General features: G+C 41.1%; 1 protein-coding gene across 1 annotated transcript in view; it reads right to left on the reverse strand.

Annotated features, from left to right (window-relative positions):
- Nucleotides 1–15,661, reverse strand: part of LOC121871699 (tuberin-like) — a 218,355-nt gene that overhangs the window by 176,426 nt on the left and 26,268 nt on the right. The window contains exons 5-6 of the mRNA XM_042374111.1: nucleotides 13,577–13,766; nucleotides 11,655–11,846 (exon numbers count right to left, since the gene is read on the reverse strand). Coding sequence (XP_042230045.1) covers nucleotides 11,655–11,846; nucleotides 13,577–13,766 — 382 coding nt within the window. The remainder of the gene's footprint in view (nucleotides 1–11,654; nucleotides 11,847–13,576; nucleotides 13,767–15,661) is intronic.

Consider the following 15,661-nt stretch of genomic DNA (forward strand, 5'->3'; position numbering starts at 1 on the left):
GTTAATTGTTAGAGGTCAGAAGCCGGCTGGGCCGACCCCATATAAAGGCCCTACAGTCCCGTCCACGAGCACTCCTATTCCATTATCATTATCATTCTGGTTGCTGTCTCTCTCTCCCGTTCGGGTCGTCACTCGGTTCACTAAGCAGAGTCACGCACGTCCCCTCCCCAGGTCGGGAGGGAGACCTCCCGACCGGACCACGGCGTCGCCAGCTAAGCAGACTTTCCCATAGGAGGTAGCCCAGCCAGCACTCACTGGGCCTACGTCAGGGTACACGTGAGTCTTGTCAGAACGTCCTAGGGTGAGTTACCTACTGTGGGAAGTGTATTCATTCAGGTGTGTCCGAGAGTCAGTGTCAAGTAACGTAAAGCATAATGTGTTAGTACCCCGATATAATAGTGATATTAATGTGTCCATGTCATTGAGTGAAGTAATAAATAGTTGTATCAAGAGGTGTTTAACAAGTTGTCCCTTTAAGAAGTGATATATGTGTATTGACATACGAGATAAGATAAGCGTAGTGACGCTGTGCAAATAACATCCAGGCCACGCTACCAAGTTTCCTATCTTTACATGCCTACTCTCTATACTTCCTACCTATGTATGTATTCTTCTTCTCTGTTTATTTCGTGTCATTACATTGGTGGCAGCGAACTATGACGTTAACCCACGCTCCCCTCGTCCCTTGTTATTGGTAACAGTGTACTTAACGTAAACCCATGCCCTCCCCCGTTAGCCATAACACCTGGCTCGTTAGTTCAAAAGTGCGTAATAAGAAGTTCCTGCGTAGTAGCGTGAAAAGTGTCCTAGTGTGTCTCCTTTACAGCTCAAGTAAATGTCTCGTCGTGGTATGTGCGAATTTTTGATAGAAATATGTTCAGTGCTTAACGTAATTTCTCAGTGTCACCCGCTATCTGTGGCATTCTCAGTAGCCCAAGTGCAGTTTGATTGTTGGTCAGTGTTAAATGTAGCCATTGTGTTTCAGTGATGAAAGCGGTGTCTGTACTAACTGTTATAACTTAACATGTCTTTTAACCTACATCCTCCTCCCTGTCCTAATCCTTACCTCACCCTCCTTACCCTTCCTCCCATCCCTGCCCCTCCGTTCCGTGCACCTCCCCGCCCCGCGAAGCCTCGGTTTGGCCCGATCAACCACGCCTCGGCTCCTCCCCACCTCACCCGCAACGCACCAGCCTGGCTGGGCCTGGCCAGCCTCGCCTCGCCCCGCGCCGCCCTGCCTCGCCCCACCCCGCTCGGGTGACCTCACGTCCTTCTGACCTGCCCCGCCTCGCTTGACCACACTGATTCCCCGTCTTTTGTCCCGTGAGCTGTGTGTTGATGATGATGGTTAATATAAAGTAATATTGCGATGAATGCAGAGCTTCACTCAGTGTATTTTTATGCTATTATGATTTGTGATGTACTCTTTGACGCGCAGTGATAAATGATATTCAGTGTAGTGCGCAGAGCTTCACTCCCCGACCCAGCCTGATGAGAACATTGTCGTGACGGAAATGATAGTTGCCAAACATTGACCTAACATATAAAGTAAACTTTTTTTTTGCGAATGCACTTCCAACTAATCCATCACCCCTTTAGGATTGTTTCTCTGTCAAATGTCACACACAGTACCACCCATGGCCAGCCGGACGTCAACCACAGTACATACGAGCAGAGAAGAACCAGCATGATGAAAGCAGCGTGATGAATGCAGCTTGATGAAGGCAGCACGAAACCCACCACACACCACGTCACTTCTTTCAAGTCCTCCCTTGGTATAGGATTAAGAAGATTTTATATTTTTCTACTTTAGGAAGTAAGGAGTGTGGAATGGATCGCCACACAACGAACCCTGGTGAGCCCAGCCAGGGAGGGATTCACCACTGTGGAAGGTGTAAGACAGGACGGTCTTTGGTCTCGCCGACACTCACGTACGGAGGGCGAGCCCTGGTCCGCGGAACCTGCCTTACAGTCATCTAAGGAGACGACAGCCCAAACAGTGGACCGGCTTTCATCCCGGCCGGAGAGGGCCGTCGGCAGACGAACAGAAAATCGTCTGGAATATGTTGAAAATGATGATGTTGCAGAGAAGAAATACAGATGGAGCAGAAAAATTCGTCTGGAATATGTTGAAAATGATGATGTTGCAGAGAAGAAATGCAGATGAAGCAGAAAAATTCATCTGGAATATGACGGAAAACGAAGATGTATAAAGAAACTCAGATGGAGCAGAAAAATTCATCTGGAATATGAAAATGAAGATGTATAGAGGAAGAACGCAGATGGGACAGAAAACTCGTCTGGAAGAGTATGGAAACCAGGAGGAAGTGAGAAGAAGTCAGAAGGTGTGGAGAAACGACCTACAAGGTGCGGTATGTGAAGAAAGAAGACAGAAGACAGAAGACGTGCTATGTGAAGAAAGAAGACAGAAGATGTGCTGTCCTGACATCACAAGAAAGCCGATGATGAAGGACCAACCGACTACAGCTGCTGAGCTGCCGCCATCCCCTATTTTTCAGATACCAGCTGGATGGAAGACGTGAGCTATGCCGGACCCAACTAATGTACCGATGTTGTTGATGTATAATAAAAAGATATCAATACCCTAATATGTGAAGTAGGAACACATTTTGTGTATTTTGAAGTATTTTCTCTGATTTTGTTGATGTTTACTACAAAGAATGTTTTTTTTTTAGTCTCACTTTTTTCTATGAGTTCATTGGATCAATGTCTTGGACTATGAAACACGATGTTGTAGCTATATTACTGACGGAGATGAATTATTACTTTGACATGGGCTGATAAGGAAATGTAACACCTGTTGTTGTTTGTAGAATGTGATTTGCAAGGTTGCCTCGGACACTAGGCTACATATGAAGGATTTTTTCATTCTATGTTCACTTGCTATGTTTCCTTTTTCTCCTGGCATAGAAGCTTTGATCTTGGCGGGAGGTATAGTGAGCTTTGTCAGATCAAACTAGCGCCAGTAGAAAAACATACACCTATGAGATCGGTGTTTGTAAATATGAGACTATGTTAGCGCCCCAGGGATTATCTTTGATACCACACGTGATGTTGCTGTCTATATGTGACATCAGTCTCTGTGATGAAGCTTTGGTCTTGGCGGGAGGTGTAATGACTGATTGTCAGACCAAAGCTTACAGCCCAGAATTATGTCACATATAACAACAAGTACACCACAGACCTCGTGGTACCACCACATTCCAGGTTGACACACCTCAGGTCGACCCTAATGACGTGAGCCGGTGACCTACAACCGCACCTAGCCAAGACACCTGGCCAGGACCACACCTGCACACAATTATCCAGATCAAACCAGTTTAGTGTTAATTGTTAGAGGTCAGAAGCCGGCTGGGCCGACCCCATATAAAGGCCCTACAGTCCCGTCCACGAGCACTCCTATTCCATTATCATTATCATTCTGGTTGCTGTCTCTCTCTCCCGTTCGGGTCGTCACTCGGTTCACTAAGCAGAGTCACGCACGTCCCCTCCCCAGGTCGGGAGGGAGACCTCCCGACCGGACCACGGCGTCGCCAGCTAAGCAGACTTTCCCATAGGAGGTAGCCCAGCCAGCACTCACTGGGCCTACGTCAGGGTACACGTGAGTCTTGTCAGAACGTCCTAGGGTGAGTTACCTACTGTGGGAAGTGTATTCATTCAGGTGTGTCCGAGAGTCAGTGTCAAGTAACGTAAAGCATAATGTGTTAGTACCCCGATATAATAGTGATATTAATGTGTCCATGTCATTGAGTGAATTAATAAATAGTTGTATCAAGAGGTGTTTAACAAGTTGTCCCTTTAAGAAGTGATATATGTGTATTGACATACGAGATAAGATAAGCGTAGTGACGCTGTGCAAATAACATCCAGGCCACGCTACCAAGTTTCCTATCTTTACATTACTACTCCTATATATATATATCTTCCTCTTCTCTGTTTATTCTGTCTCATTACATATATATATATATATATATATATATATATATATATATATATATATATATATATATATATATATATATATATATATATATATATATATATATATATATATACACACACACACACACACACACACAACCCTCGCTTTACGCGGTCCCACTTCACGCGTTTCCAAGTTTACGCGGTACCCTGCCGAACACGGAATGCTCACTTTCCGCGGTGCGTGTACCCCTTTATGCGGAAAGAGGCTGGCGGTCCGCACGCGCCGCGCCTATTTTGGATCGAAACCTCCCGCCATCTCTCCCGCCCTCCGCCATGTTGTGTAAGCGGCGCGAGTAGGGGAGTAGGTTTTGCAGTGTATGTCTTTGTTGCGTTATCAGTGACGTCATATGACGTAGCAGACTGTGATTGGGCAAAGCCTCCTTACCTCCCTCCCTGCTAGCTGTGATTGGTTTAATTTAGTACTATAACGTGCCCCGCCGCAGGAGCGTTCAAGCCCCTTGACCTACCGCGTCAGTTACACCCCTCCTGGCTACACCGTGTATATCGGTATCCATTGTTCCATAAGAATGGCTTCCACCGGACCACCACCACCACCACAAAGAAACCTTGCATTACCTGGACCCAGCCGCCCTAAGCCAAAGAAGACACGACGTTCCTTAAGCTACGAAATAAAATATAAGATCATACAAGAGTTGGAGAAAGGAACAAGACAGGTTGATCTCGCGGGCCAGCATGGTGTTAACGAATCAACTATCAGGAAAATTAAGAAGGATGCAGCCAAGATAAAGGAGCACATGAACATCACAAAGTCTACAGGTGCTTCTATGATCAAGTATTTCCACAACCAGGTGCTTCTCAAGACGGAAAAATTACTTGTGAGCTACTTGGTGCGTCAGGCGCGACGGAACATGGCGGTGGACAAGCGCTCAGTTAAGGAGTACGAACGTGAACTGTCTGCTGCAGTGTCACGAAAGATGGGAATTACAGAGCCCAAACCCTTTAATGCTTCCTCTTGGTGGTTACAGAGGTTTAAGAAGAGGAACAAGATAACCAATATCAACATTGGTGGTGAAGAAGCTAGTGTTGACCGTGCTGCAGCTAGGGAATTTCCTCCGTTTTTACGTGAGATTATGGAGGAAGGACAGTACACCGACGACCAGGTGTTTAACATGGACGAATCTGGTCTTTTTTTAAAAAAGCTACCTTCCAAGACCTTCGTCGTGAAGAATGCCAGCAAGTGTCGGGGCCGGAAGATGCAGAAGGAGCGCATCACCGTCCTGTTTACCACCAATGCCTCCGGTACCTGTCAGCTCAAGTTATCGGTGATCCACACAGCACGCAAGCCGCACGCCTACAAGAGCATGGACATGACCAAGCTAAATGTCCACTGGCTGACCGCACGTAAGGCGTGGATGTTCTCTACACTGTCCCTCTCCTGGTTTGATGACTGTTTTGTTGCCAATGTGAAGAAATTCTGTGAGCAACAGAATGTGCCATTCAAGATTTTGTTGCTGCTTGACAACGCACCAGGACACTCGCCCCTACTGTTAGATCGTCACCCCAACGTAAAAGTGGTCTTCCTTCCGCCCAACACTACGTCTATAATACAGCCCATGGACCAAGAATTTATCTGTAATGTAAGAGTTGCATTCTTTGCTTAAAAATTCAACCTCCTGAACGACTACACCAACACCAAGGAAGAGTTGCGTAACCTGAGTGACACCAACACCGATAGCAAGAGCAAACATGACGAGGATCAACAGTTGGCAGAGCAAGAAGTACTTTTGAAACAATTCTGGAGAACGTTCAACGTCAAGAAAGCTGTGGACTTCTTGGTGGAGGCATGGGATCAGCTGTCTGTAGCAACTGTTCGTCACGCATGGAGACATGTGTTGCAAGGCATTCCGGGTGTTAGGCAGAGTAAATCTGTGACTGGTGAGGTTCAGACTGTTGCAGTAGCAGTGGACCTTGCCAGAGAAGCTGCACAGAGTGTTACAGCTGCAGGCTTCTCTGAGACCACCAACGACGACATCCTGGAGGTGATAAGGGATCCTGATGTGATTACCGACGAGATGGTAGATGATGATGACGTCAGTGAAGAGGCAGGTGGTGCGTCATCCCAAGAAGAACGCTGCTTATCCCATAGTAATGTAAGGGGTGCCATCGAGTGTATTGAGAAAGTCAAGCTCCTCCTTTCCGACGACCCTGACGCAAACAGGTATGAAATCTTCACTACCCAGCTGTTGCAGACTATGGAGCCCTACATCAAGGTTTATCACGACAACATAAACACCAGCCGTCAGCGAAGCATAACAGAGTTCTTCACCCGCAACCCACCACAGCCAGCCCAAGCCAATGATAGTGACAGAGGCAGAGACAGTGATGATGACTTTGAGGGATTTGTCAGGGAGGCACTATTAAGTGTGGATGACAACTATGAAGACTCACCTGAGGGCCAGTAGCCTGCCCTCTGCCTCGGAACCAGCCTCCATTCCCCTACGCCGACCCATCTCTTCTACTAACGTAAGTGTTAACTCCAACCTTGTTTTTCTCTAACCTAACCTTCAGTTTATTATTCTCTTATTGACTGTTCCCTTCTATATTATGTGTGGGTGAATACCATCATAAAGTTAAGATGTTATTTTTAGTAAAACGCACGTATTGTGTCAGGAAAAAGTGGAGTTTGGGGGTCAGCCCGGTCTCTATTTCAATTAATCCCATATGTTATGTTGTTCACTTTACGCGTTTCTCACTTTACGCGGGCCGCCGTGGGTTCAATTATCCGCGTAAAGTGAGGGTTCACTGTATGTATATGTATATATATATATATGTATATGTATATATATATATATATATATATATATATATATATATATATATATATATATATATATATATATATATATATATATATATATATATATATATATATATATATATATATATATATATATATATATATATATATATATATATATATATATATATATATATATATATATATATATATATATATATATATATATATATATATATATATATATATATATATATATATATATATATATATATATATATATATATATATATATATATATATATATATATATATATATATATATATATATATATATATATATATATATATATATATATATATATATTTCGGAAAGGAAACAACGGGCACCTTGGCACCGTCTTTATTCAAGACATCTTCGGAGGCAACTGGATTACATGGACAGAGAGAGGCTTAAATATACAGGGTGACCTTAAAAACATGAGGTCAGGTCATAATGATGTCATCCACTAATCCCTACACCAACACACACGTAGAGGAGCTTAAGAAAAGGGGGGTGACGTGACTAGTCAGGTCAGGTAAAAAATAAGGGACCCACAAAATAACTATCATACAACTATATCAAAGGTTTTCAAAGCATTTTTAACCTTGGGCCACTGACAAATAAATTTATGTAACATATTATCAGTTTTGAACTGACCATCACTAAGGTTTATTGATTTCAATTCCTTAATCAAACTAGCTTCAACCAGAAGTCTTTCTGTGACACAAGATGATTTAAATACTTCTAAGCTTTTTTCCCAAGCAATGGGGTGATTATTATTCCTAACATGGACGAACAAGGCACTGCTTTCAGATGCTGTTCTGATATTATACTTATGTTGTTTGATTCTGAGCTGCAGTGTTTTTCCTGTCTGTCCTACATAATTACAATTACATTTGCTACATGGAATACAATAAACACTTCCATTTACATTCAAACTTGGGTTATATATATATATATATATATATATATATATATATATATATATATATATATATATATATATATATATATATATATATATATATATATATATATATATATATATATATATATATATATGTGTGTGTGTGTGTGTGAGTGGAGTGTGTGGAGTGTGTGTGTGTGTGTGTGAAGTGTGTGGTGCAAAATAAGGGATGTTTATACTCAAATTAATCGCTATCTTACAAGAATTCCAGCAATGCAAATTATATTCTCGTAAGTCAAGTCAATGATATTTTATAAGGTTAATCTCTCATTGTGAACTAGTAAGAGGTTGAAGGATCCAATGGGGATAAAAGTGATCGTGTCACCCCCTCCCCTCACTGTTTGTTAAAAGTACTGGCCCATTCATGATACGTACAATAATATGCATTTGTTTTTTATCAATTAGTAAAGATACGTTACTGTAATAATCTGTGCATTATTAATACATGTACCCTTCATATACAATACAGTATAGTACTATGTATATACCTCATAGGTAAAAAATAGTGTCATTCAAGACATTCAGGTCATAAGAGCCACTAATCCCCACCCAACACTGGGGGACCTGACGTTGCATCAGGTCAGGTTAGCAACGTGACCCAATAATCTCACACCCAACCTTCATCGCAAGTGTTAAGACATAATTAGTTAAGTATTGCAGTCAATTGAGTGAAGTGAGTAACAAACGAGGCGATCAGTGGTGAAGAGGATAAAAGAAACGGCTCTACCCTGTTTTCACTCCCGTATCATATAAAGCTTTTGTTTTATAATACATTTATTTAACCAAAGTTTTAGATAAAAGTATTCAGGATTATTTTGATTAAAAAAATGGTGTGTAACGAAATTAGAACCGATTTTACTGACTCCGGTATCAACATTTCTTATGTATTTTTTATAAGAGAATGGAATTCCCATCACTATATCATATAGAAATATTTTGTTAAAGGATATCTTATTGGAAACATTTCGTAGAGAATTTATTAAGGATCATTATGGTATCAAATTCATCTCCCTATCACAATTAGCCACATTTGAGTGAGGAGGGGGGGACTAACCGCTCGACACTTCCCCCCCAAAAAGGTTGACTCTCACACTCTTCAGCCAAATATTACACACCAACATCACACCCATGCACCCCAACAACCCCACCCACGCACTCTAGCAACCACACACAAGCACTCCAACAACCACACAAACACACTCCAACAACCACACACACATGCACTCCAACCACACACACATGCACTCCAACAACCACACACATGCACTCCAACAACCACATGCCTGCACTCCAACAACCGCACCCACGCACTCCAACCACCACTCACACACCACTCACACACACACAAGCAACACACACAACGCACTCCAACAACCACACACACACACTCCAACAACCACACACACACGCACTCCAACCACACACACGCACTCCAACAACCACACACATGCACTCCAACAACCACATGCACTCCAACAACAAACCGACACACACTCCAACCACCACACACACGCACCAACAACCACACACGCACTCCAACAACCACACACACACTCCAACAACCACACACACGACTCCAACAACCACACACACGACCCAACAACTACACACACGCACCAACAACCACACACACGCACTCCAACACACCACAACCAACACACAGACTCCAACACACACTCAGACACACCACCACACACAGACACACTCCAACCACCACACACATGCACTCCAACAACACACACAGACACACCCAACCACCACACACATGCACTCCAACAACCACACACAGACACACAACCACCACACACATGACACACTCCAACCACCACACACATGCACTCCAACAACCACACACAGACACACTCCAACCACCACACACATGCACTCCAACCACACACATGCACTCCAACAACCACACACAGACATACTCCAACCACCACACACATGCACTCCAACAACCACACACAGACACACTCCAACCACCACACACATGCACTCCAACCACCACACACATGCACTCCAACCACCACACACATGCACTCCAACAACCACACACAGACATACTCCAACCACCACACACATGCACTCCAACAACCACACACATACCCCTAAAAAGGGAATTAAGACAGCAGACATAAGGAGTGAGGGTCTTATTCTGTGACACATTTGCACATGTGTGACTGCAAGTTAAATATCAGCTGTTGAGGAGCGCTTGGCAACACTCATTTCCACTCCATCTCTCTAATTACCCACACCTTTCTTCTTTCTCTCTCTCCATATTTTAAAATGTTATGTAACGTAATGTTGAAGGAAAACAACTTTGCTCATTTATACTTATACAGTGGTCCCTCGGTTAACGAACACAATTCGTTCCAGAGGGTCGTTCGTTAAGCGAAAATTTTGTAAACCAAAACCATCGTCTCAATGAGATACGTATTGGGTAATTGGTTCCAGCTCACAGAAAAGTACATACAAAGTAAAAAAAATAATGCAGTAAAGTATACACTTACTTTGAGGTGTATATGTGGAAGGTTCCTGGTTGTTGTTGTTGATGATTTTCTATAAATCAACACTGCACTGCGCTATATATTATCAATATGTTAACTAGATTTCAGAATGACATAATTTCAATGTAAAAATGCAAAAATATTCAAGACACAAACAAAATAGATGTTCACTCCACTGTCAACAAAGTCCAACTGACGCCTGGTGGCTGAGTCAAGCATCTGATGGGCGCACAAAAAACTAGTTCCCTGTACTACATATATTAACAATATGTTAAATAAATGTTAAAATATCTAATAATTTTAATATAAAAAATGCAAAATATTAAAGAGCACAACTTTATTGATATTTACTCCATTAGAAACGAATGTAAACATAGAACAGATTACTGAATTGGCAGACTAGCCCATCAGCTGATCAGCTGATGCTCACAACAAAGCGTGATGTTCGTAAGGATTTCATTAATCGAAGTTTTGTTCATTAACCAAATTGAAGATCCTTATGGGAGGTAATTCGTTAACCGAAATTTCGTTAATCGAACTGTTAGTTGACCGAGGGACCACTGAACTTATCACAATCTCTCTAAAAATGCATTAGATTTTGTGTTTATTCAAGACATCTTCAGGTCATGAGACCCACTAATCCCCCGGCCAAGAAAGGGTGACCTGACATTCCATCAGGTCAGTAATATGAGACCACTAATCCCCCACCCTGCCTCGACCTGACAGTGCGTCAGGTCAGGTACACGAGACCCACTAATCCCTCACAGCTCCATGCGAGTGGAAAATACCAGTCTTTGCTGTAACAACTTCATTCACACCCATATCATATAGTTTTTAATTTTCAAATACATTTATTTTACCAAACTTTTAGATAAACTATTCTGGATTATTTTAGTAAAGAAATGGAGTTTCTAACTTAATTCAAACTGCATTTATGGACTCCGGTAGTTAGACTCAAGGAAAACATCCCCAGCAACATTCTGGGGAAGTGGGCTAGTGTCTGTGTGTGCAAGATGTCTAGTTTAGACTCCCGTAAACTAAGATTCCAGGGATAAGGAATTTTGGGGGGTTTGAGAAAGTCGTCTGGTTAGCCGAAAATCTTTCATCCCCGGAAGTGGTCTGCACCAATTGTTGCAGCTAATGGGGATATCACTGTATTGTATACCGTTTGTCACTCTTGATTTTTTTTTTTTTATTATTTATTTTAATTTGTTTTATTAATTATTATTACATCCCCCTCCCCCTTCCAGGCCCTGAAGTGGGTCAGTGACCTGTGCCCGGGTGGACTAATCCCCGTAAAAAAAAAAATAGTACTGCACAGTACATTTAAAAATATCAAATTAGACAAGACAGAAGAAAATTGCCTCAACTCACCTTGTATAAAGTTGCAAGTACTACCGATGGGGTATAGTTCAATGCAGGAGTCATTGCACTTCCCCACAATATGGAGGTTATGAAGAAAATTGCTCCACGCACAATATGAGGATCAGTAATTTCCTGAATTATGTGGCACAGTATACATAAAGCACTGTCACCATAGTGTGTCCCGAGGAGATTACTCATAATCTGAAAATGAACATGTAGGCTATATAAAGTAAAATCACATACAGTATTGCAGTAATTACAATGTTGTACTGTATATGGTATATCCTAGTACAGGTTGTACCTCTCTAATCCAGCAACCTCGGGACCTGACCGGTGCCGGACCATGGAAATTCACCCTTTTCCTGGATAGATAGTGACTTGTGCTTACGCTTGGAAGCACTGGCACCACTTTCACTGCATCGAGGTCTCTTTGAAGATATATTGAAGGGTTAAATGTTGTACAGTAGGTTCTCAAATTTTTGGGAGTTTTTAATTCAACATTTTTTATTTGGACACAAAAAAAATACACAATTTAAAATTTTGATGGCAGAAACTCGAATTTCGACGGGTTTGAGCGGCCCGCCAACGTTCAGACATGCACAAATCGTGTAAACAGTGTCATTTCTCTTATGTGCAAAAGATTCATTATTGTTTATTACTGAATGTCTTTTATTTAATTAATTTTTGTGTGTGCAAAATGAACAATACAACTAATTAATAATATGTAGAATATTAAAACACACGAGGAAACGAGACGGGATTGTTTTCGTTGATTACAAACCAGTGACTGACTGGATCTACATATAAAACTGAAGAAAATAAGACCCTGGTTGTAGCTGTTGTAAAATTAATGTAAAAAATTAATATGGTTGTTTTAAGATATGTTATTTAATGTTAATAAATGGAACAGTATAAGTAGCTAACCATTAATGGTAAAGAAAAAAGTGAGCTCACATATTTAAGTGCGCACATGTGAAAACATATCGTTATTACTATACCTAAGAATATGAAAGCAACACTTATTTACTGTTCATATTTGTTTTAATTAATGTTTCTGAATTTTTTTATTGAATTAATGTTTATGTGCGCAAACTGAACAATACAATTCATTAATAATACGTGGAATATTAGAACACACGAGGAGAAGAGACGGCATTGTTTTCGTTAATGTTTACAAAACCAGTGACTGACTGGTTCTACATATAAAACTGAAGAAAATAAGACCCTAGTTGTAGCTGTAGTAAAATTATTGTAAAAAAATTAATATGGTTGTTTTAAGTAATGTTATTAAATGGAACAATATAAGTAGGTAGCTAACCATTAATGGTAAAGAAAAAAAGTGAGATAACGTATGTAAGTGCGCACATGTGAAAACATTTCGTCATTGCTATACCTAAGAATATGAAAGCAACACTTATTTACTGTTCATATATATTTTAATTAATGTTTCTCAATTTAAAACAAAAATTCTACCCACCAGTGGTGGTAAAGTTGAAAACACAAGGACAGCCAATGTTGTTGCATGTGTTTTTACTCGGATGATGTATGCTCAACTCTAGCTGAAGCTGTAGAACATAAGAACTTTTCTGTGTTGTTTTTAGTTTTTATTTAATTTTATCTGTGTTATTTTCATTGGTTTATTAGGATGTTGCTTTATTACAGGTAGTAATTCGCCAAAAAATTAGGGTAAATAAGGCAAAATTTAGCCAAACATCGAAAGTACCAGATTCAAATTAATTTTCTCCATGGGCAAACTAAAATCGCTCCGGACCACAGGAGTTCCCAGACCACAGAATGCCAGACTAGAGGGGTACAGCCTGTAAAATACAACACATTGAAAAAAAAGTTAATATTCTAGTAAAACATCATGTTTTGGATTCTAAGACGAGAAACAAGATGAGTGATTTCCATAACCACAATATTCAACTAACCTTGAAAACCATTTTTGTGACCTGGGGCACATTGACAATCCTAGTGAGTGCAGAAATAAGTTGAGCAAGAGCAGAGGATGGAAGGATACTGTAGGCAATGATGGACTCCAGGACATGAAGACACAAAACTGCCTCCTCTTCACTTTTGGCTTGAAGAAGTTGAGTCACAACATGCCTACCAATACCAATTGATTGGCATTACATTAGCATATAAAAATCATACTTTAAGGGGAGTGTCTGGCTGAAGCACAAATATCATTAATAATTGATCACTCAATATCAATTTCCTGTCAGCAATTAAGGACACCAGAAACATTGTTGCTATACCCCTAAATCGGTTCTCCCCGATACCTGATTCCTCCTTTGTACCGTATTCATATCAAATTTTAAAATCTTACTTCTCCATAACTTCTTGCTAGATAGTTGAAATTTATGTGGGGTATAGGTAATATACTGTACTGTTCTTGAATGTGCCATATGGACATTTCTGATTATCGCTTTTGTTTTGGGTACATGAATTTTTTCCAAACTTGCCATTTTTTTATCAAAATATTTAAAGATAAATCAGGAAGTAATAATCTAAGCCAAATATAAATCAAATCTATAAGTTCTGCCATGCACAATATGTTATTCTACTACAGTATTTAGTTTTTGCTTTTTTAGAATTGGCCCGTAAATGGCCGAGCCTTAGGGATTTTAAGATTAGAAAAACTCGTTTTGAGATACAGGCCGGTAAGGGTGGTGCAAGAGCAACACATTGTTGGAACCCACTCTCGCTTCTTTTGTGGGTAACTGAGAAGTACAAGCAGCCTCAGAGTTTCATCCTGCTGCTAGCTAGCTGAGAGATGTGCCAGATACTGATTTTTATCAAGTGATTGGTGTTATTTTACACCAAAATATTATAAATACTTTTCTACAGCTTTTGCTACGTAAACAGAAGGGCCCTCTAAATGAAGGGGGAGGGGTAGAACAATCATGCATAGCTACGTAAATTTTACGAATTACAATCAAAACACGTCGGCAGATAGCCATAGGCAACAGCTTTCTTCAGGAATTTTTCTGAATATTTCAGTAATTTTCTGATTTTCATCGTACAGTATTTTCAGCCGGCCGCTGCCCTTAAACAGCCACCAAAAACAGTACCTCCTTTATTGTAGAGGAACAGCAATCTCCACAGGTGGTTTTGGCACCATCATGACTAACAATAAACACAACATGAAATTCTGGGTACAGTTGGTCCTCATATTACGCGGTTAATGTAACCCGGAGGGTACCGCGGAAAGTGAGAAACGCGTAAAGTGAATAACATAACATATGGGATTAATTGAAATGGAGTCCAGGCCGATCCCCAAACTCCACTTTTTGACGACACACAACTATGTTGTAGTAAAAATATTATCTTAACTTTATGATGGCATGCACACACAATTAATAATTAAGAGAAATATCAATAATATTAGGTTTTTTAACACTTACATTAGTAGAAAAGATGGCTGGGCACACGGGGATGGGCGGTTGGTTCCGAGGCAGAGGGCAGATTATTGGCCCTCACCTGTATCACTTGTATCAATTGTATCACTATCCACCACAGAGGCTTGCAGGGCCTCTTTGTCAAACCCCCCAAAGTTCATATAAGTCCATATCGTCACTATAATTATCACTATCACTGACTTGGGCCGGCTGTAGTGGGTGGCGGGTGAAGAACTGGTCATGTTTTGATGACTGGGCGACCTTGTGCGCACCATTTTCGCGCCTCTTACACAACATGGCGGATGGCGGGAGGTTTGGATCCAAAAATGGCGCGGCTTGCCAGCCGCTCTCCGCGTAATGGGGTTCACGACCGCGGAATGTGAAAATGTTAGGTTCTGGCAAGGCACCGCGTTAACGGTGAAACACGGAATGCGGGACCGCGTAATATGAGGACCAACTGTACAAATGAGTGGTGCCTTGCATCCTATACAAAACATAAGTTATTACATTCTTTCTCCCCTAACAAAAATAGTTTTAAAGCTTATAAACTAAAATTTAAATGTAAACTATAAAACCAGTCGAGTGGGCTTGTGAGCAACCCGACCCGACCTGGTA

The sequence above is a fragment of the Homarus americanus genome, unplaced genomic scaffold (assembly GCF_018991925.1).
Source record: "Homarus americanus isolate GMGI-L3 unplaced genomic scaffold, GMGI_Hamer_2.0 scaffold39675, whole genome shotgun sequence".
NCBI classification, from domain to species: Eukaryota; Metazoa; Arthropoda; class Malacostraca; order Decapoda; family Nephropidae; genus Homarus; species Homarus americanus.